Here is a 25116-nt window from a genome sequence, read left to right as displayed (position 1 = left end):
CGCACCCCACTGAGCCATCGTGCCCCCCAAGAAGAAGAAGGAAAGAAAGAAGAGAGACGTAGTTAACAGGAATAGCTCATGTGGAATTTTAATTGAATTTGTTCCGTAAATGCTACGTGATTTCTGAAACGGATATGTGTTATATAAAGAGGAAAATATATTTTTGCCGGAAATTAGTATCATAATATTACAAAATATCTTATCTGGAATAATAAATTTATTATCATAAAAATATATATAATATTATCTTATTATTGGAGTAAAACAATAATTTATTATCATAAGTTATTCTAAAATAATATAACATGCAATTAATAATTGTTTTAGGTCAAAAACACTTCAAAAGGGGATAGATAAAAATTAATTTTTGATTTCAGTTTCTTTTTTCTTTTTTAAAAATCTGTTCATGGTCAGAAAGACAGACACTATTTTTTTTGTAATCTCTGACGTTAACTGCCAAAAAAATATATTTGATAAGATTTGTGAAACAATTGAATTTTGGGATGATATCTCAGGTACGAAAAAATACAGTAAAAAATGATATCTCCTCTCGCCCTTCTTTGAAGATAGGAATAGTTCTTCTCCCCGCGAACTCTTCCGATTACCCACTTCCACCTGTTGTTCTGTGCCACCGTAAATGCCTTTTCTTCTTCTTCTTTTAAAGAAAGAATTATAAACAAGGAAAAATAGAAAACGCACAAACAAGTGACAATCATACATGATTCATTTTGTCGGCAAAGTCTTCTTTAAGAAAGGTCAGTCGCGACCAATCAGAAGCGAAGTTGCTGTGACGTAATTGACAGACTTTTAGTTCATATCCCCAGAGTCCGAGTGAGCATACACAGATTCACGTGTGGTGTGGAACAAGTGTGAACACCTGACAGTTATCGGAATGGAAAGGATCAGAAGTATCGACCCGGGTTTAAATCTCGCGTCTAGCAAAATAGCTTTAACTCAAGAGTAAGTACATATATCCACATAATGACCATGTGTTAATTTATTGTCCAATATTTAATATTTGATTTCTTGGATGTCAAATAAGTATAGTACATATGCCGTCTTGTAATTCAAGATGTCCTGAGTTCGATTCCCAGCGGTTACTTGTATTAACATGCTATTACCTTCAGGACACTTATTGCCGAAAGTTAAAACCAGTTTCTTCAAAACATCTTTGCGAAATATAGAAATTAACTATTACAGAGAGGTGATATTCAGTCTGAAATATATGAGGTCCCTCGTTTGAGTTTGAGATATACATCACCGAGGTAATGAAGGACAGTCCTACTATTAATGTGGGCTTCAAATTGCAACCGGGGATTTAATCCGGCACAGTTGGTAAGTGCACCGACCATCATGCAGGATCAACATTAGAAGGGATGGTGACTCAGTGGTAGAGAGCATACCTTTGTTGCGTGGGGTCCCTGGTTCGATTCCCATCCAAGCAAGTTCGTGGTGGACAACATCGTGTCCATGGGTTTTCTCGGGTTACACCCGTTTCCTATAATATTATCATTCCACCTATTCTTCCATCATCATTCGCTTGACTTAATTATCATCTCCCTTAGCCTAAAGGGTATAATCATAGGACGTTAAACTGAAAGATTTTATTTATTCTCTTTCCAAGTTAAACAAACTTATTTCTATTTCTCATACAGCCATTGAGACCATAACTTCAGCACTGACAAAGATTTTACACTCCGAAATTAAGTAATATGAGGCATGGTGTTTGCAAGTACCTGAGTGACTGCTGTGTATTATTTTTGTGCACATAATCCTGGATACTATTCCCAATAGGATCTAAGCGGTGCATATTATACAATAGATCCCGTACCGTATAGCCCTAGAATTGAGCAGAAACGTTCGATTTTTTTAGGCACCCACAAAGTGGGCATTTTATTATATATATACATATTTGCATAGTACACATATATAGATACTTGCCTCTTCTAAAAGGAAAATAATGTGTAGGCTTCCAACCCTGTCTTGTAGATGGTAAGAAATATGGAACCAAGTGCTGCAGTGGCTCAGTTGTAAAGCACTCAGGTCGGGTGTGTAGCTTCCTTCGTTCGATTCCCGATCGTGTCAATTGGGCTTTATGGGGGAAAAGACTGTGTGCGTGGCATTTCTTGGGATCTCCCGTTTTCTCCCACATCCTTCATTCCACTGTTTCGTTCAATATCATCATCACCGTCTCCTTTAACCCTAACAGCACAGGATATGCTAGGTATGTGCCATTTAGGTGTCCCAGCTACTTTTTAGGTACCCGACACTTGGTACATATGATATTCATGTGCTAAGTATGTACTTCAGCTACCTACAGTTTTAGGTACTTGTTACACCTAATTGATATTTGCAACTATGTATCACAAATATAGCATTTATATACCTGGCTCACTTTCGCACTCTAACAGTCATTTGCTTTTATGTCGTCACTTGAGACATATATCTGTCATGTTTTAGGTACGTCCTTTAGGTACATACTGTTTCAGATACTCTAACAGCACAAGTTATGCTAGGCATGCTACATTTAGGTGTTCTAAATTCATCTCCCATATTTGATGCATTTGTTGCTTCTTTTTCTAAGCGGTTGTGTACTGGAAGCAACAAACGAATCAACTTTATTAGATGGCAACTGTCGCCGATCATTTGAGTTGAGTTGGGTTGATTTTGAGTTTAACGTCCCGTTCAGCAGCGAGGTTATATGAGACGTGGACCTACTAATTAACGTGAAATCCGAACCACATGAGCTCCCGCCGGGAATCGAACCCGGGTCTCCCACGCCAAATCGATCATTTGAAAGTGAATATGGAAGAACCATGAAATAAAGTAAATAGACACTCGTCATTGTGTTATAAAATTACATGGCGAGTAGATTTTATCTGATCCCAAACGGTTGTCGTCGAATATACGCGGTTAAAGGAGTACTCTGCTTAGTCAAATTCAAAAGAACTCAACAATTTATCCCTTTACAAGCGACATTGTCTTCATCGTCTCCGTGGCTAAGTCAGTGGAGCAAGCGGCCAGTAATCCAAAGCTTGATGGTTTGCGCCCACCCTGGAGTACAATTTTTAATTGTTTAAAGTGTTTTTATACTCACCTTAAGTAAACACATTACGCATATAGGCGATTTAACATATTTTGGGAAAGTAATTTTGTGCTTCATTGACGCTTACGGCATGGGGAACATACCTAGACCATACTAGGCACATTCCCCACGTACATGTCAGGCATGTGCCTAGGGGCGGACATAGACTGGAAACTCAAGATAAATGCAATGGAAGTGCATGATAATGTATAATTTCGAGAATGAAAATGTAAGAATGTGCACCATCGAAGTGATTACCAGAATAATTTCTTTAATATTTAGCCTCTGTTCAGACGGTTTCCTTTAAAAATGGAATCCATATTCCGTTGTCGAGTATGCGATGTATTAATGACTTTTCATCTGTTTCGTAAATATTAATATACTGTATGCAGTAAATTCATTGATCTGACTCTAGTGATTAGCAAAAAAATCTTCTGAAGCGCGTAGATTTAGATCCAATCCGGAGAGAGCACATATGCTCATATCTTACATTGAATAATGGGTCCACGTCTCATATAGTTTCGGCACTGGAAAGTGATGTTAAACTCGTAACAAATATCGCTGGCATGGTAGAAGAGTAATAAAGAAAATAAAGTTAACTCGCGCTATTGTAGACCTCATCTATGTTGAGATTTCCTGGCAGTTTCCCTTAGGTCTAATGCTTTTGTGAAATACCGAGGTAATATTCTCACGACAAAAATTAAATTACCCAAACCAAAAAGTCTTCATTTCTGTTTGCTATTCACACTTGTTTGTATGCACGGAGTTGATACGTAAACCCGAAGTCATTCAAATAATCTATTTATTATCATTTTTGACACATTTCAGATTGGTTTACTTGTGGAAACAAGTTCTAGGTTATTCACTTATATATATATATATATATATATATATATATATATATATATATATATATATATATATATATATTTAACACTGTTCCAAATGCAGTTGTCAAGCAGTGATTTTCTACTTACGGGAAGTACTTATGCACAAGACGAAGTAAGACATAATTTTAATGACGATATTCGAGACGAGACAAACCGCTTCCAATAGAAACAAATTTGCACATTTTTCGAGACGAGGCAGATCGATTCTCGTCTCATACACATTCCATGCCGCGGTCTATATAATAAAGTGCCCCAGTGATGGGATCAAAAAATTCCCGAACAAACCTCAGCCAGTGTCATCAGTTTCGGGTTTCGAACCTAAGGTTTACAGATTACGAAGTGAATAAGCTAAAAGTGGTTTCCAACCTGTGTGTCGCAACACATTGGTATGTCGTGCAGTCCTATATGTAGCGAAATTTTAGAATTTAAAAATCATGAAGTATTCAATTTTGAGACACACTGTAGCAGCCAACAACTCCAGCGGCAGAAACTGTACTCAGTAATACACAGAGCCACTATTATACTACTATAATTTGTATTCTTATAATAAAAATCAAACAAATATGTCCCTATTAATGATATGATATGGCATCAACCATTTGTCGTGGAAAAATTTAGAAGGTATTGTCCACTGATAGGATGATTTTTTTAAAAAAATTTTTTTTTGCAGAAACCATTTAAACAATTTTATTCATGTTCCAGAAATAAGTATTTCGTTCAGAACCCTACAACGTTGCATAATTCCTTCTTTTCCCTTTGTGTGCTATAAAGTGCTGACAGCAATGTGCTTTGTAAGATCAACTTTCTACAGAAAACACTTCTGATACTTTTCTTCGTATTTCATCAATAAATCCTTCATTTACAGCTCTATAGAGTAATGTAACTCATTTTTCACAAAACCTCAAGGAAGATTGATAGGTGTTAATTCTTTTGATACCATGGTCTTGGAAGACTATTATTGTGATCTTGATATATCACAAATGATTCAAAGTCCTGCAACGTATTCCGTTTTCGTAGGAAAAATTCGGAAGAAACGTTACTAATGTAGTAATATTCATTCACAAAATAGCCTTTTCTTGAACACAACTCTAGTGATTCATTAACAAACTTACAATTCGATATAATTAATTTCCCTTGAGTAAATATTATGAAAGAGTAATTAGTTTTTCTTAAAAATTATTTTTGAAGATGTTTTAAACAACTCTTATGATCATTTTGTTCATATATGAGGAATGTTTAATTGAAAAATAATATAATTGAAGTTAATCTAGTTTTGAAAGAATGACTCTTAAATGATAATTTACCGAGTTTACACGAACGCTTTTCCGGAAAACAGCTATGGAGGCTTTACTTTGAGTTCACAATTTGCCATATAATTAGAACTAATTAGTCTATAATAGAGCACAATCATTTCCCCCACAAAATTCTAGAAGGACTAATTACAAATAGGGATGAATTTTGTTCGTATTACTTTTTCTAAAAAGAAGCTCCAATGATATTTATTTCACAGTAATATTCTACATGTTTTATCAACTATCTTATAGCGAGTCATTTTCAACACTTCTCTCAGAAAACTTACTTTAACTGTTGAATTTGTTTTTTTCTGATTGACATTTTATGAAGAGCTTACAACGAGCTAGAGACCTGCACGGGCCAGGCTTGGGCGGGCAGACTCTGTTATTTCTTTGGGCCGGGCCGGGCTTGGGCGGGCCGACACTGATTTCTCTTCAGGTCGGGACTGGCTGGGGCCGATTAATTGCAATTCTTTAATAATTATTGATTTTCGTTAAACGATAATTAGAAATGAAATGAAATCTTTGAGTTTTACGTCCCACGGTTATGCCGGTTAGGCTAAAGGAGACGGTGATGATGAGTAATGAATGAAATGGTGGAATGAAGAAAGTGGGAGGAAACGGGAGAACCCCGAGAAAACCCACGCACACGGTGTTTGTCCACCACAAAGTTCACTTGGCGGGAGCTGGGATCGAACCCGGGACCCCAAGCACCAGAGGTGAACGCTCTACCAATGAGCCACCGCGGCCCCAAACGATAATTAGAATAAAGGCAAACGTTGAAGAAGTGTGCCCGTGAAAAAATATTACAATATGAATCTTTTAAAATTCATCGGGGCCGGGCCGGGCTTGGGCCAAGAATTTTAAAAAACTTATCGGGCTGGGCCGGGCTCGGGCCGAAAATCTCCAAAACTTTTTGGGCCCGGGCTGGGTCGGGCCTAGGTACATTCGGGCAGTATTTGGCTCGGGCCGAAAAATTCGGCCCGTGCAGGTCTCTACAACGAGCTTGTTCATATTTCACAAATATTTCATTGCAAACCCTAAAATATGGCATAAACCATTTATTGACGATTTGTAATAAAATCAAATAAAGAAATGATAGTTTACTGATATGGTACCGGTAAGGTTTTTGGGATGAGATTTTTCGAAAACGTCTAATCTCTTGTTTTCATATTTCATTGAAAAAGCGTATATTACTAGTAATCCTACAGTAGTATATCTTTCAATTGGAAGCGAGAAAGTTTAGTACGGTGACCTACATTTATTTACTTCTGTTCTTAACGAGTTTTGCCTTGCATTAATTTTCCGAGACGCGACAAAATGACGCGTCTCGTCAAGCCTATCTCGGAAATAAGATGAGACAGAACTCTTTGAGATCAGACAGACTTATCTGTACAAGACGGGAGTGTTTTCACGAGACGAAACGTGACAGCTTTAAGTCTTGTCTCATGGCAACACGAAATATAGAAAATTTCGCAGACACAACCCGAATGCATTTTCTTTCATCCAGACTTTGCAAGAAGAACAATCTTCCAATGAATTGCCAAAAACATTAAATCGTGAAAATCTTTCTGTCTAGCAAAATAAGGCATTAAAGGACATTAAATGAATGTATCAAAAACTTCAAAGATAGACTAGGGAGTGGAAATATCGATATAATCCCGCACGTTGTGCCGCGTCTTATAATAGTCATATAAGTTTTTATTTTATTTTATTTTATTTAAGGAGAAGGAAGTTGCGTACTGTTTTATATACGATGCTTCAGTTTGGTATGCGCATTAATGTGCTTTATTCTTGTCGTTCTTATATATATTGATGGTGCAGCTGGCAGAGACTGCGCCAATATTGATATTATGTTATTGATTTTCATACGAATATATCGTCTCTGATACAAGTTAATAAATAGTTTAGATTCTTTAACTTCAAATGTGTTTATAACTTCACAATTTCGTAGTATTGATTGTTAATAATATAGTACAGAAATTCCCTCTTTACTGCATACATTCCCTCGTCATCATGGCGAGATGGGATTAGGCAAGATGGGAAGTTCCATCTCACCCAGTGGTGCTATTTAGCCGGTTCGCGCCGGTTCGCTAGAACCGGTTGTTAAAATATTTTGAATTCGCGGAACTGTTTGTTATGCCCAGACCTAACAGCAAATTTTACCCAGTTATTCCCAGGAACAGTAAATTTTAGTTTAACTATCTTTATTTTTAGAAATTCTTACAGCTACAGGGTTAAACATATGATCTCCTGGAACAAGGTATAAGCTTTGATTTCTGGATCTCAAATGGTCAGATATCAAGAATGAAAACTGGGATCACATGAGTGTAGTGGTGAGGGTTATTTATATTTGAAACGCACACATATCATTATCAGCAATTGTCAATCCATTGCTGGATTAAGGTCTTTCTAATACGTTCTAACAAACATCTAATCTTGGGTAATACGTTTCCAAGATATTTGCAATGCTACCTAATTTCGTCACACCACTTTGTATTAGGATGCTGTGTAGGTTCCTACTTGTTCCTTGTAGTATCCAGTAAAAGATTTGCTTTTGTCTACTTTATATGCTTTGTTTCGTAAGAGAGTTATATCTATTCATCTCCTCTCTCTCTCTCTCTCTCTCATATATATATATATATATATATATATATATATATATATATATATATATATATATATATATATATATATATATATATATATATATATAGATAGATAGATAGATAGATAGATAGATAGATAGATAGATAGATAGATAGAGATATATAGATAGATAGATATAGAGAGAACCGATTGTTAAAAAATGAAATGACACCACTGATCTTACCTAAAATGGCGGAAAATTCTATATTGGAGAAATCAGTGGTAGATAAAGTTGTAGGCGAAATGGAATTGGACCATATCGATTATTCATATAAACGTTAATCATATAATAGGACAGAAAGTGCAGAAGTTTCTGAGAGCCATTGATGCATCCTGCGATATGATTTCCCTTCTTGTGCGTATTAACGAATTACATACCCAAGAACTTTTCCTATACTGATAACATACTTATGTAAAAGTCTACTGTTTGCGGGATTGTCACGTTCCCTGGGCTCTGAACGTGTTTCATCTGAATTTCTTTCTGATCCATGTGTAACTTTCATTACGCGACTGCCTCCTGTTCCTTTGTCTAAGAATATATAATCTAAAGACCTAATAAGTGAACATGGTACGTCACCCTCCTTGTTGGTCTAATGGACAACACGCGTGTCCTTGAGGTGCGTAATCACGTGTTCGATTTCCGGTTCGGGTGTAGTTCAATGATTGAATATTAGATTCCTCTCCTAAGATGTAGTTAGTGTTTTACTTAAGAATAAGGTTACCATTTTCCTGATATTCTAAGCCGGGACACTTTGGTGAAAGATAGATCCTCCAAGCCAGCACACTTTGTTGAGAGGTCCCCTTTCACTTCTTCCATCGGTAAAAATGATCTAACCAACATTTTATTTCTGTTCAAAGTATCAGTGATCATAGGGAGATAACAAACATCTTAGATCCAAAGATTATAACTTATGTAAACTGTATTCAGTGAAAGGGTACACTCTATTAATGTTCAAGCGTACTATAAATTAAGCTTACGTTTGTAGCTATTAATGTAAAAGTGTAATATCAAAAATAATGTTTCAGAATAAATATACTGCAATGAAGATAAGGGCACACAAAATAGGGGTGAAAATATTGTTATAATTGAAAACAGGGACATAAAGTAAGCTGGCGAAACATCAGGATAATAATCTTCAAACCGTGATGTACTCGCATAATAATCCTAGTTAGGAGTGGTGATTGCTATAAGGAATTATTAAATAAACAAAATCAAATGTATTCACAAAAGAAATATAATGCTTTACTTACCTAAGTAGATTTGCTGTTAGATACACTTCTGTGCATCAGTTTGTTGTTTTATCAATCGTTTAAGATGCAATTCCATACATATCACAAAATAGTGTAAACTTGGCAATTTAGGCAAAATTATATTCCACCTGTACAAAAATAAGAGTTCGAAAACTTTGTTATGATTGATAATTTGAAAAAGTCAGCTCTTTCCAAGTACCTTTTTTTGAGTGCTATCTCATTTTATGCATGTAGACTAATAACTATATGAAAATACCCTATGCTAATCATAACTGAACATTCTACTACAATGTCTAATTACAGTACATTGTAACAGCCAGTACAATCAGTTAATATAACATTATAACTGTAGGTCCTAGCTGCAAATAAATTTTGAGAAAATCTTTCGTCGTTCGTCGCACATTTTCGTCGTTCGTAAATTTGCAATGGCGGTGTTCCGACTTATTTTAAATGTGTTGAAAAATTCGAAGCCGTAAACTTTCAGTTGCAATGAAGGTGTCAACTTATGCTTCTATTTATTTGTTTATTTGTTTGTTTATATTTATTTGTACATATAGTACGAATTATTATAGATGATAAGTCTGACCACAGTGCGCTAGCAAAATAAGAGAAAGAGACTAGAGGCTGGTAAAGTAAATCTCCTTAGTCAATTGCGGTTTTATATTCTTTGTTTCTACCTGTTATTGTGTCAAGAACTTACATTGTATCGTTCTAGGATGAGGGAAGCCACGTGGTGCTAAGCAGAGAATTTTCTTTCATGATAGTAAATTAAAAACAAAAATCATTATTTATATCTGCAGCGTCACGTTTTGCAGGAAAGTTTACTAATTACTTTATCCAGTTGTCTGAGGAACTTTGACAGTAGAGTACAATAGTTTCAGTTTTTAAATTTTATGATCTAATCGAATTTTCAGCTGATCTAATCGAATTTTCGCCTATTTTGATTAAAGTTCTAACAGATTAACCAAACAATTACTCGAGTAGTGAACAGTTGTTCGATATAAATATTCGATAACTAATTTATACTAATCGAGTAATAAATACGTGTCTAATTAAATGTTCGAATAATAAGGAATAGTTGATCGAATTCAAATAATGGAAAATTGTTCAAATAATTACTCAAATAGCGAATAGTGTTAGGTCAGAATAATTACTCAAATAACGGCTAAGTGTTCAAATAATTATTCAAATAAGGGATAAGTGTTCAAATAATTATTAAAATAATGAATAAGTGTTTAAATACTTATTCAAATAACGAATGTATTCAAATAATTATTCAAATAATGAATAAATGTTCAAATAATTATTCAAATAATTAATGTGTTCAAATAATTATTCAAATAACGAATGTGTTCAAATAATTATTCAAATAATGAGTGAGTGTTCAAATAGTTATTCAAATAACGAATAAGTATTCAAGTACGAATATGTGTTCAAATAATGATTCGAGTAATGAATAAGTGTTCAAATAATTATTCAAATAATGGATAAATGTTTAAATAATTATTCGAATAGATGCATGAGATTGGATAATTTTAAATGCATGTTATATTTCCGAAATCAAAGAGAGTGTACGTTTCCTATGTTTCCAATATACATATAGAAATGTTATCAATATTATATATTATATTTTAGTTAATCATAGTGGAGTATGCAAGCGGATTTTGGGGTTTAAATCCCCCGTTGCCATATTTTTTGTTCACTAACCGGGACACTAAAAGGGGGGATTAAAATACACCACAATATTTATTACATTGCTACTTTTTTTCTATTACAGTACTTGATACGTCTATATAATATGTTTTCCAATTAAAGCTAATTCCAGAAAACTTGCCAGCCATTTGGGTAAATTCAAGCAAGCTTTCAGTAGACTATCGTGTCTGTCGGCTACAGACGTGCAATAGAGCAGTGCTATAAAGATTGTTTTTTAAACCACTGATAGTTTTCAATTGACTGCACCTTTCTGAATATGTCCTTTTTGTTTTTATTTTGTTATAAAATTCACTGCAAAAAAGTCCAAAATTTACTTTACAAGCATCAATGCAAGTACTGTTGACTCATGTATCAAACCTCTGTCATCTGTCCAAGCGTTATTCATCAACGAGAAAACTCTCTCTACTGGAGCTGATGTTCCGGGAAGGCAAAAGATGTACTCAACTATCAGCCAGTGTTTGTAGGTTTCCTTAAGAAAATTTCCCTCGACAGACAAAATTTTCCCTTTTCTCACTAAATTTTCCCTAGTTTATTGAGTGTCCAATTTTTATGACAGAAATTTTGTGGTAAGATTGATTTAGCTATTCAAGGAAATGCTAACCACATTTGAGACGTTCAGAAGCCAAATCGATTAACTCCATTTTTGGTTGTTTTCTAGTTCTACACATTTTGGACTTGGAAAGGATACATTCTTTCTAGAGGCAAAATCGATTAACACCATAGCGTAATAATTTGTCCCTAGAACGCGTAAACGTTCTGATCACTCTTATTTAAATACATTGTATCTAAGTTACTAAAATGTCCTCTACTGAAAAATCTCGTTTGATGGAGTTAATCGGTTTGGCATCTGAACGACTCACTTGTTTTGTTCCTTTGGTTTTTGCTTCTATTTTGCTTTTTCCTTCACTTTTTTATTTACAAAAAATGCACTCCAACACGTTCAGCCAACAATGGCTGTAAATTATATTACCTTGAACAGACACACACAGACACAGACACACACACACATACACACACACATGAACTATTGATATTGTATTGGTTTATTTCTGAAAAACAAATAAAAATTTGGGCATTTGTATTGGTCAATTAGTCAGCGCGAGAATTTCCCTGCATTTTCGCGTTTTATCGAGAAAATTCCCTTTTTCCCTTTTTGCTAAATTTGCCTATGAAATTTCCCTAGATTAGGGAACTTTCCCTCAAAATACGAACACTGCTATCAGCTGAAGATTGCACATTGGGATGTCATTTTGCTTAGTATGGCTGAAATGTTGCATCCATTTTTCTTCACTTGATAGCTTTTTGTCGTTTTCTTTCTTTCTCTTTTTTTTCCAGGTTCCCACTTTAGGTCTTTTTTTTTTTTTTTTTGGCAACGACAACTTTGTCAAAAAGTTGATCTATATTTATCATAGCTTTACCAATATTTTTTATTTATCTTTTCTGCGCTTTATCTATATTATCCCAACAGATAATATTTTTATTTATCTTGGCAAAGTCATTGGCATCACCAAAATTGTTCTCCCAAAGTTATATGTAAGATTTTTTTTAATATACACCGATCATAGAATGCCTTGAAGTCATTTTGTATGGAAGACATTTGCACTAACAGCAACAAAATTACATTTTCTTTTTTCTTCCAAATTTTCTTTCAATTTTTGGAATGCACATGCAACTTCAATGGCACTTGATTTGTTTCTCTCCATGGGTAAAAACTTTCCTGCACTGACTGGGACATTTCGGCAACCGGGCGGGACACCGGGATTACACTCTGAAATCGAGACTGTCCCGGCATATATATATATATATATATATATATATATATATATATATATATATATATATATATATATATATATATATATATATATATATATATATATATATATGTATATATATATATATATATATATATATATATATATATATATATATATGGAGAGAGAGAGAAAGATAAAACTCCCCGTTGATGAAATTCTGTATACCCCATGGGTTAATCATATAGCCTAGGGATTTTTTCTTTTGTAAAATTCCAATTTAAAAAAAAAAAGTATTTGCTCGTTATTATGATGTCAGAATAAGTACTAAACTGATAACACTTTTGTTGCAAATTGAGACACGCAGCCTAGGATAACTGATATGAACTGAAGTAGTTTGAGATTATAGTAATTGAGTATTACAACAATCATCTCGTAGACACATTATCAAGATTATTCACACTTATATACTTCCGTGTTCAGAGATAATTCATATACGAATATAATGAGATAATAGTAGAGAAAATTCTAATTGCTTCGACGTGTCTTCAATCTGCAGTTGTGTTGTAACATCAGAAGTTAACAATAGATTATCCATTTACAATGAATGAGACATTTCGGAAACAATGATTATTCTTAGTAAAGTCTCACGTGGTAAGCTGCTATATAAATGATTATATAAAGTGTCATGGTTTTCTAATACGTATCTTGAGTCTTTTTCAGTTTTTTTAAAAAAAAATGGTTTTTAAACTACCTCCATAATCCGAACAACTCAGAACTCCAACTTGAAATCCGAACGAAAAATTTCAGTAAATTTTGCTTCAGAATCCACTGATATCTATGGCAGGGAGAGAGAGAGGGGGGAGAGATTTAATTTGCGTTAAATTGAGTGCTTGTCTGCCCTTGACGAAATTCTGCGTACGTCACTGTTGCCACGAGCCGTATTTGCTAGGATAACTCATTGTTGCTTTATAGGAAAATTTCACACCCTGTACCTTACTACTATAGATACATAAACGCGTTGCCATCGGAAGCTCACATAATTCGGATCCTATGTTAAGCTATCTATAGGTGACTTGTCTATTGTAAGCTCGATATAAAGACGTTAAACTCCCTATTACACGTAATAAACAGTGTTGTTGCCTTCTCAAGCCAAATGTCATAAACGTAAACTTCGGTAAAGCTTTAAAATGTTGTTTTAGAAGATTAAAATTCTATTATTAAATTAAAGAAATAATAAATATTTGATTATTAATACCTGCTATTGAGGAACCACAAAAACTACGACCTTTCGTTTTAAGACAGTACGTACTTAATGCTTGTTAGTATATATGATGAAAAGACTTACGCATGTTTATTTTCTGAGCGCGTGTATTCAGAAGGTTTCTTTTAGTTAATTAGAAACAATTAGCAATGAATCTCTAAAACAAATTTAAACAGATCTAAAAGGCGGAAAAATTAAGTAAACAGCACTGAATGACAAAAATTTATTTTTAATACATGTATATTAATATATGTATGCTTGCTCATCAACGATAGCTTTGACATTAAAAAGATTTCTATCAATTTGTTTTGAACTGAAGCTTCCTTAATTATAGTCAGAAAATGGAAAATACGTGGAATTGAGACGAGGCCAGTGACCTATAAAGCAGGGTTCTATAAGCCATTTCTCGTGAAGACGAAATAGTATGGTGGGAAACGGTCCATACTGTTTGCACTGATACTTCGTCATCAATATTCACAATATGAAGTTAGCATAGGCTACTAAGAATTTTAATTTATAGGCCTATTATTTTGACAAATTAGTAAAATATAGTTTTGACTGTCAATAATCTGGCTTCTTGACGTTATAAGGGACGGAATGTCTTTGGAACAGATTTAATTAACTTGTACAAGTGAATATTTATGTAATGAACCTATAATTATTCAGTTATTTAATACATAGTTTTCATAATTGCAAATTACAATTTATCCCGCAATTTCGATATTCAAGTTTTAATATGCCTCTTGAATCATACAGGAAAAGAACTGGTTACCCTACCATTGCTTTACTAGTGTAGTGGACCTGTCTACTTAGCTAAGTAGTTAAGTAAACTAGAAAAAACTTGCATCCAGACCGAAAACACAAACACTGTGACACTACATTTTCTACCCCAGTTTGTCGACAAGTGGAAGTTACATGAGAATATGACGTCTGGTCATGAAGAAAGGAACGTAACAGTTGAAAGTAACAGTAACGAAGATTCCCATATAGTCATATAAAATGTTAACAAAAAACGCAATACTTTATAGTTATTGAGTATTTGTCGTAATATGCTTCTCCGCTAGTTGAAAGAATCAATTTTAGAAAATTTAAAAGGAAATCCTTGAAATTTCGAGAGCAAAGTAACGTGCTGTATCTAATCATTTCTAACAGGGATTAAGCTCAAACTTCGTTATCCTTAGTATGTTTGCAAAAATTACGTGAAAATAGCATTCCAAAATTATTTATAGGAAACGACCTAAATTTTCTTCCTTTCGCTCTTTTAAATGCAAGAAATATTTTTTAAATGCTATTTTCTTTCGTGCTTCATAAATAAAAAAGATAGATCAGCTTAAAATCCGTTAACAAAATATGTTTTGAGGCTACTGTTACGCTACAGATAATGTCTTTTCTTTATATGTATATGCATAAAACTGTTACTCGTATCAGAGAACGTGAATATTAAACTGCACTTAAAGTATTTACTGTTTTTTCTCCATATTTCCCCCCGTTAATAACTAGCTGTGAGTGAGTTGATTTATTGCGCAATATTTCATTTAAAAATTACTTCTATTTTTAAAGGCCAAGGCAAGATAGTTACCCCGACGTTTCTCTTTTTACATAAATATGACTCAAGTTTGAATATAGGTAAATAATATAGATTTAAAATTCCTGACGTTACAACCTAAGAAAGGCTATGGTTATCCACACGGCTTTTTCAGTTGAGTGACGTCTGTTTGCTCCTGCAGTCGCTATTTTTAGCTTACTACATCAGAATTCTCTTGTTCCGAATTCAAATATATAACTCATAAATTGCTTCACAATAGGTCAATGCCACCCACAGGGAAACAATCCACGACCACGTTTGCCAACGACAGGCTCGCTAACAATTCGGCTATAAGAGAGTACTTGAATACTATTCTGCCTTTAACATAAGCAGCATCCTGGGGACAGTAAGAATAAGCACTCTCTCCTACCATGACCTGACAGTCCTTAGAGCAACACCAATGTCATGGCACATTTGGTGTGGAAGAGATTTTCCATTTAACCCATCTTCAGAGAGCCTTTGAATTATCCAGGGGGAACGGTGGCTTAGTGGTAGAGTGCTTCATTTTGGTGCGTTGGATCCCTCGTTCGATCCAAGCCTAAGTAAGCTTGTAGTGGATAGCATAGTGTCAGTGGGTTTTCTCGGGTTTTTCCCGTTTCCTTCCACTTTCTCATTCCACCAATTCTTCCATTGTCATTCACTTGCCTTAATCATCGTCTCCCTTAGCCTGAAGGACCTAACGTGGAACGTTAAACAACTATTTTATTTTATTTCATTTCATTTGAATTATCCACCAACTATGGACCCGCCATGTCTCGGACTGGCAACTGGCAACCGGCAATCGTAAATAATAATAATAATAATAATAATAATAATAATAATAATAATAATAATAATAATAATAATAAAAATGTTCCTAAAGATGTTATACATTTATTCTCTAATTTTTCTAATTTTTCCTTACACGGGCGTTACATCCCAGGGCACGTGCCCAGTGTGTCTGTTTATAAAAGTAAACAAGCTTGAAGACGACTAGACACAAACTTATTACGTTAGTGTGACTCAAATATATGTTCTAGGTACAAAATGATCTTCAAAAGAAACAAAAAAGAAAAGAAGAAAACTATTAATTGCTAGTTAATCAAAATAGTCGCTGTCTGCAACTGCATGCTTTTTTTTTTTTTTTTTTGTCACCCTCACCCAACGATTGGATTTCATGACGAAGCAAGTCTGGAGCCTGTGATAGGAAGTCCTATACCGCCACTTGCACTGCCCAATCATGAGGGATGGTCTTCCGTCCTAAGAAGTAATCAATCGACATATGATTGTGCAACCTAAGGACAGCATGTCTGTTGAACATTGCTGGATCATTGCGGGCAAGTTTGCGGTGCATTTCGTGGAGTTCAACACTGTAACAGTTTGCATTCATGGTTTCACCTTGTCTGCGAAAAACATGATAAATCACTCTATCATAGACCACAATACCAGTAGCATCATATCCTGTGGGTAGAGAGGTGATTTAAAAAATCGTGCGGGACGTTGATCACAATGCAATTATTCTCCTAATTGTTTATGATTGTCGTAGCAATTTCATTTTTCGTCTGAAATGACAATCCGATTAAGGAAACTTTCCCAGTTATTGTTTAAAGAGCATTGTCACGTTACAAGAACTTGTAGCTCTCACAAAAAAAAAAAAAAAAAAAAAAAGTCTTGAAACCCTACCATATTTCACCATGTAAACATAGTCTTGAAAGGGACACACAACATTTTTTTTTTTCATCTTGCAAGGAGTTGAACAATGTGCAACTTTCTGGGACGTCTTGCTTGCTACCTGCTATCGCCCTCCCGCTGACATAAAGGAAAAACCAATTTCGCCGCTTCCGAAACAACGGATTCTTTTGGACAGGGAGGGGGAGTGCGCCAAAATACACGTTTTTAATTACGAGGTTCACTGTTTGTCCACTAGAGTGCAGTGCTGCATGGGTGGAAATACCTTTCTTGCTTTCAAGAAGTTGTAACATGTAAACAGTAAATAGAAAGATCGGGTTTCAAGATTTTTTTATGACAGTTACAAGTTCTTCTAAAGTGACAACGTGCCTTTACACTCACGGAACTTCACACCTTCAGATCGCGATTCTTGTTGATCGGTGTAAACTCGTGGAACACTCTTGTATTCAACTTTTTCGCCTTAGTTCATGGAGCGGTATGGTATATGCATAACAGTGACAGAGGTATGGTGTATGAATAACTCGTCGGAATGGTACGAACACTTTCCCAGAGTCTGCTTCCATGGTGTCCTGACGAGTTCATCCAAAAATGATGTTGGTTGGTTCTCCGGGGCTCGGTTTACAATGTTTTGTCACTAGAACGAAATTTGACAAATCAACAACGGCTGATGCGTTCATTCACTAATTCTGGACTAAATGTGCTTTTTTTTTTTTTTTTTTTTTGGCTTCTGCAGAAAGTACCAGTTTGAATTTGTAAAGAAAAATCACTTGCAACTCATCTGCATGTGTGTTCTCATGATGTATTTTCGTACGACCCTGTTGAGCTGACCGTCTAAGTATCCCAGCCTATTTGCTGGGTGTGTAATGAATTTGATAACACACAAATTTAATCGACACCGCTATTTCAGTAAAGTATATTTTTAAAAATAAAATTTTTAAGTTTTACGTCCTACGATTATGCCGGCTAGGCTAAAGGAGCAAGATACGCAGAACAGAACAAAGATTTAGAAATTGTTCACTTCGGGGACGCATGAATAAAATGGCTCCATAGTACGTAAATTCCTACTTTGTCCTGACCTTCAGACCGTTATGAATTCCCCATCACTGATATACACTATGCAGTCACAGTGTTTCTTTAGAATTGATTTAGAACATTTCCAGCATGTTATTTTGAGATAATAATAATTGGAACTTATTACAGCACAGTAGCCTATCAGCTACCTGCCTACGCGGCTTAGCTGTTTTTAAATACCGATAATTAGTCACGACAACAACGACATTATTAAGAATGTAATCGTTACCAGCTGGTACAGCACATACATTCACGGGCTGATAATACACCTGTGCTTTCCGTACTACGTCATGTGAGAGAAACGCGAAGTTTCGCAGCAAATATTTAGAAGTACTAACGAGAATTATGACGTCAGAGATTCAAAAGCATTTTTTCTCCCACGGCGGTTTACATCAACTAAATTTCTGCTGTAAGCAATACTTGAACTTGTCATGTCGTGACCAGGGGCGGTGCAATAATGGAAAAGCTGGGTAGGTGAATTCTATTGAAAGTTCTCGAATTTTATAAGGGAATAAAACTATTCGCACAATGTTGAAAACTATGATGAAAACTTAGAGTATTGTAATGTACAGTTCAATGTCTAGATGTTGAGAGCTATGACAGATGAGACTGATTGACTGATTTAGAGTTTAACAACCTTTTCAGCACTGAGGTTAGATGAGACGTGATCTGCAACTTAACGTGGAATCGGAACTACATGAGCTTCCACCAGGAATAGAACCCAGATCTCCCGCGTCGAATGCGAGTACGCTGACCAAAAAGCGAAATTAGTTTAGATAAGAAGATGATGAATAGAAATGCTTAATGAAAAACTAGTTAATGGAATAGATGTACGCATACAGTTGATATCGAGTTGTACCGTTTTTGAGAACAAATGTTGTGTTAACAAATTGATATTCCGAGATAAGCTACCGTATTTTACGGACTATAACACGGACTTTTTTTTTCTTCGAAAAATTGCCTCCAAAATTCAGGAGCGTATTATACTCGAAATTAATATAAAAATGTCCAATGCTTGATTCAAAATTCCCGCCAGTCTTAAAAATGGCCATATATTCGATGCCCCGGGAAACCTATCAATATCTGGCAACGTTGGATTCAATTGGCAGCAGCAGTGCACTGATGCGACGTACATGAATTGTGGGGATTCACAAGCTTGCTAACACTGTAATTTTGCTAAGCTTAGCATTACCAATAGTAAAAATGGTAAAAATGTTACGGTATTTTAAAAAGTGCTCAAAAATTAAGGTGCGTCTTATAGTCCGTAGCGTCTTATTATCCGTAAAATACGGCATTTGTACCGTTTTTTTTTTCTGTTAAGAATGGTGCCGGTACTCCATTCAGGGCTGTGCCGTGGAAAATCAGCGCCCGGGGCGAGAGTATACGACGGCACCTCCATACATATATTCCAATTCCTTTTTTCTCCCGAATTTTTCGCCCCTCTTACTTCGGCGCCCGAGGCTGTCGCCCCGCTCGCCCCCCCATGGCACGGCCCTGACTCCAATGGATATGTTATTCTAAGCATTCTAATTGCCTCCGAAGGTAAGCCTCAATATAACCAAGTGGAATAAATTAGTGGTTATGGTCATCCATTGATCGTATAACCTTTAAAATGTATATAATATACTCTTGTTCCAGTCTTCAAATCAATGTAAATTAATATCGCAAACAAATTTAAAGAAAATTACTGTCACTACGTATTTTCCATGTCGCCAGAATATGTAAAGCCCTATTTGTATCAGGAAAGCCTCAACTACTATTTCAAAGTACTGGAACGTTTCATATGTTAGACTATTTAGGCCTATTTCGTCACTATAGAAACCGGCAAGACACAGGGCCGAAACCAGCCACAGAGGTTGGGGGGGGGGGGCATGAATATGTTAGGGATGCCAAGTCATTAAAAATCCCCTTCCAAATATCTAATTTTTTTTGGTATTAATTATAGCATTTGTACTGAGATCTGGAGGGGTCACGAAAAGTCTAGGGGGGCAGGCCCCCTAGGCCTCCCCCTCTGGTTGCGTTCCTGATAAGACATGGAATGGAACGAGCAAATATGTAGAATTCTGCACAACAGAAGCGAGAACTCTAACACTGAGCTAGAGTGATTCACCACACGCGAAGTTGTTTTCACAGTTATTATAAAGTCTTTACCTAATGCGTCAAGTACACTGAAATGTTATGGGAAAAGAAACGGAAGTACTAGACAAGATTTCAGACGGCCATTAAAATATGCTGTCTATAATAAGAAAAATACTTGTAAAACCCTTATGAAACAACCATTGATATGACGCAAGAATATACAACATGGGTAATCAATGTCATCAGAATGTATTTATTTATTATTGCTCGTAGTCTTTGTACTTGTAGTTTAGTCAATTTTCATGGCGAGACAAGTGAGACACGCAATAGGTTGAAAGTTTAACTTCAATACAACGTACACATGTCCAAAATTATTATCGCATGTCGATAAATATGTTGTGCTAGGAATATAATTTGATAACGAATATGCCCGGTATTTCTTATAATGTTAGTATATGTATAATCGACAAAGAGATGTATGTGGCAAATTTCATGTCAAAAGAGCAGTAAATAAGAACGATAAAATGAAAATAAAACTTCCTTTTTCATTTAGCAACATTTTGTTTTACCCATTCTAATTTTTTGTATTTATAATTCTTTTCCTATGAAATTTACCACAAATATAGTATACATTTCCCGATTATACACATAGTATCAATATTAAAAGTATCCTGCAAAATCATAATTAAATTATATTCTTACAAAAAGACAGTTATAGATATGCGACAATCATTTTGGACATGAGTGTCGCATATCTCTACCTATTCAAACATAGCACTTGTCCCAAGTTCTGGTAAATTATAGTGTATGGTATCTTTATTTAATATACTGTTATTTGAATTTTGGTTATATTAAAAAAAATATGTTATCTGTAAGATAACTGATCAAGCAAACACGAAAGATTGAACTAGAGATCGAACAGCTTATTAGAATCACAGAATGAGATTTACAAGATTGAACTTTAGTACGTCCGTACGTCCTTAGACCACACTATAGCTCTTAAATGAAAGCAAATTTTTAAATTCTATTATTTTTTCAAGAGGTAGCTAGAGCGCTCTTATCTCGACCAAGTTTGTTAATACAGTCATTCCGGTAACATCTTCGTAGGTAACGGTGACATTAACTATGGTTGGCCGTATACCGTTTAAAACCTTTTAACACTCTCTAGTTTCTGTGCAACCTGTATAGTAGCAAAGAAAAGTTGATTGCATATAATGAAGAATACGGAATGCTATCTTTAGCAAAGTTTGTTACTTTCTTTCTATCTCTCCCTAAACCGAAAAATTACGTGCCCTAAAAACTGTTAATCAAATAAGATTGTATTTCAGGACGCTAATTTCAGTATTCTAGAACTTTCGTACAGATTAACAGAAATTCAAAAATTTTCGTCTTTAAACCAATACTTTCTCCGAAACAGTCACTAATCTTGTCGATATAACATTTCCTTTTAACCTCTATGGGTTGTAGTGATGATTCTTGAGGTAATTCACATCAGTTAAAAAAAAAAAAAAAAAAAAAAAACCTGCAAGAAAAGAAAAGAAAGCTTACCTAATATATTAATTATTCTATTAAGTTGTCTGTGGCTGTATGAAGCACCTTCAGCATGTACCGATAAAAGCCCCTTTTTTTTTTTATCGATGTGACTTCCCTCAAGAGCCGTCACTGTTGGATTGAATTTAATTTTAAATTTCTTTGTACCATTAACACGTACGGTTCAAAGTATGTAAAATACCACATACACTCAATCAGTGTTTCTTTCAGAAACAATGTTCCGAGAGGGCATACTTAGTATTCCGGGATCACTTCTGATACTATTCTATTTATTATTATATTATATACGTATTATCTTAATCTCCTCTGGGAGGCACTCTCAGAGCTTCAGGGGGTGCAGCGCACCCAAAAAACATGTGTGGAAGAAACACTGCACTCAACAGGAGTGGAATAAAAACTAAATAATAAAAATTAAAAAAAAAATTGACATTCAATCGACGAATGGCTGTTTTAAATTCATTGGGCCTTATACAGAGTCGTTCTGATATGTGATTAGTTCCATACTAAAGAGAACTGCTAACACGTTTCCTGCAGTATTCAGGCCTTTAGTATGACGCTAATCATACGTCAAAACGTTTCTGCATAAGGCCCATTGAGTTTAATTTTATATTTGTATTTGTTTAAAAAAGACTAAAAACCGAGAGATTATTGCCAGAACTGTACTTTAAAGTGCTTTATAGACTAACCTGAAACACCCAACGGTTCAATATGTAGTAATGCTATCACAATCAACGATTCTTTTCTCTACAACAGATTTTCCAAACTATATAATGACTTACTTTTAAAATATGTTCATATTTAACTCCCTAAGCATCTTCATGCAATGTCACTTTCTTCCAGAAACTTCTGTCAACTTGTTTCTTGTTGTTTTTATTTCTATTGCAGTTATTGTTGTGGTTAATTTGTGTTACACATTCCAGTATCAATTGACCTTTTGGCTGTATCAGGAATTTTGTTTGTAAATAAAAATGAAAAAGTGAATAAACGAGTATAACCACGTACTGGAAGCATGGTCAAACTTTCTAGAACAACAGTTTGTCTTTGTTGAGGATTCAAGTGCAGTAAGGTGTTAAGATGAATTGTGTGACTGTCAGTGAAATCTTGTGAATAGGATTTTTTGTTATTGAATTATTTGAAAGGAGGAGATGCTTGAACGAAGTCGAAGAATGACGAAATGATCGATTAACTATTTTGTGAAGGTTGCTTTGATTAATATGCACGGCTGTCACAGACAGTAAGTTTGATTTTATTTATAGATATTTAAAGTAAAAAATAATACTATTTGGTCTAGGAATTAATTCGTGCGGTTGGTACGCACACATTGAAGCTGTAGTACAAACACAAAATACATAAATACCTGAAGAAAAATATTGTCCATCGCTAGCCACCACTTTCGCCCATCTGTCAGGCAATGTACGGATTCCGTGGCGAAAGAACTCCTCATCCTTGGAAGCGATCGAGTCAGAGACCCATGTTTCGATATCTTCTGAAGAAGTAAACCGCTGTCCAATCAAATCGTTGTTCATGCAATCGAACAAGTAGTAGTCCGAAGGAGCAGCGTCTGGTGAATACGGCGGGTGGGGTAAAACTTCCCATCCGACATTTTCTAAATAGGTTTTGACCGGTTTTGCGACATGTGGGCGAGCGTTATCATGTTGAACAATAAGTTTATCATGTCTGTTCTCCCATTCTGGTCGTGTTCTGGCCAGAGCTTGCTTCAAACGCACTAATTGTCGTCGATAACGTTCTCCATTCATAGTTTCACCCGGTTGCAGCAGCTCATAGTACACCACACCTTTCATATCCCACCATATGCACAGCATAACCTTTGCACAGTGAATATCTCGTTTTGGTTGTGATGGACCTGGTTCACCCGGTTTCACCCAGGCCTTTTTTCGTTTAGGGTTCTCGTAATGGATCCACTTCTCATCACCCGTAATAATTCGATGCAGAAACCCCTTTCTGCTCTCTCGTTGAAGCAACAATTCGCAAATGTTTTTTCGTCTTTCAACGTCTCTGTCTTTCAATTCATGTGGAACCCAATGTGACATCTTTTGAATCATTCCCATGGCTTTCAAGCGTTTGGAGACTGTTGTTTGATCAACGCCTAATGCTGCTGCAAGTTGTTCCTGCGTTTGACACGAATCCTGCTCGAGCAATGCTGTCAATTCTTCGTCTTGAAATTTTTTTGGCTGTCCAGCTCGCTCTTGGTCTGCCAAGCCGAAATCACCACTTCTAAACCGTGCAAACCACTTCTGACACGTTCGCTCAGCTAGAGCATGGTCACCATACACTTCCACCAAAACACGATGACTTTCAGTCGCACTTTTCTGCATGTTAAAGTAATGCAGCAGGACACCCCGCAAAAACACTTTATCAGGCACAAATTGCGCCATGTTCACTTAACTACAAACTGGTGTTGTTGACGCTTTAATCCACTGCCCTATACTACGAACGATACGCGATGACAGGGGTTTGCAACACATGTGTGGATACACGGAACTGTGGGACGCTCCGTTCGTTGCGCCATCTCTTGTCCACCCGCACGAATTAATTCCTAGACCAAATATAAAGAAAAAAACGGAACTATCTAATGTAAGGAAATATCTTTGTTTCAGTGACACAAATTTGTCATATCCAGAACTCTACAAGAAGAAGAATACGTTTAATAAGAAATACAACTATGCTCTCAAGAACCTTATTCCCTACAGAAGTTCTTCCAAAAGGTAAGTACTGTAATTGTTTCTTTAATTTTTAAGAGTCTCAGAGATGAAACTAGGAATTATTCTGTTGCTTGTTTGTACTTATCGAAGGTAATGAGAACTATCGAGTCAAATTTCTAATCACCTTTTCTAGCTTGTGGTTTTGCAAATAGAACACAGTACTTACAGAACGCACCTCGTTTCACATTTCTGTAAGCTATTGATAGTCTCCATTTCCTAACCAATTCATATTGAACCTACGTTTCTTTCCACATTACACTCCGCTCGGGAAACTTATATCCAGTGGTACATCACTATTTACCTCCGAAGAGCAGAAAGAACTAGGTCCCGCGCGAATTGGTCCTTCTATAATGGGTGGGTGATGAGATGGTCTTTTTCATCAGTACCTATTTTATCAGCTAGCGCGTCATATGGTACCACGTGATATTTTCTTTACGAAAATTTCCAAAGTATCTTGAACTAGTCTTTTATTCATTTTTCGTATTGTCCTACGAAAATTTAAAATTCAAGCGTTGCCTGATCCCATAATAACAAATGGGGA

At 35.5% G+C, this 25116-nt stretch overlaps 1 protein-coding gene across 2 annotated transcripts in view; it reads left to right on the top strand.

Moving 5' to 3' along the window:
- Nucleotides 1-836: 836 nt before the first annotated feature.
- LOC145694696 (ATP-binding cassette sub-family C member 5-like) overlaps nt 837-25116 on the top strand; it is a 78070-nt gene continuing 53790 nt past the window's right edge. The window contains exons 1-2 of one of the 2 annotated variants that reach the window (XM_081771212.1): nt 837-960; nt 24471-24578. In XM_081771212.1, coding sequence (XP_081627338.1) covers nt 893-960; nt 24471-24578 — 176 coding nt within the window. In that variant the 5' untranslated portion in view covers nt 837-892. Of the gene's footprint in view, nt 961-22929; nt 23087-24470; nt 24579-25116 lie in introns of those variants that run through there. The other variant, XM_081771213.1, reaches the window with a different exon arrangement.

Source organism: Thermobia domestica, chromosome 9 (genome assembly GCF_964235325.1).
Source record: "Thermobia domestica chromosome 9, izTheDome1.hap1.1, whole genome shotgun sequence".
NCBI classification, from domain to species: domain Eukaryota; kingdom Metazoa; phylum Arthropoda; class Insecta; order Zygentoma; family Lepismatidae; genus Thermobia; species Thermobia domestica.
This window is presented reverse-complemented; position numbering and strand designations above follow the sequence as displayed.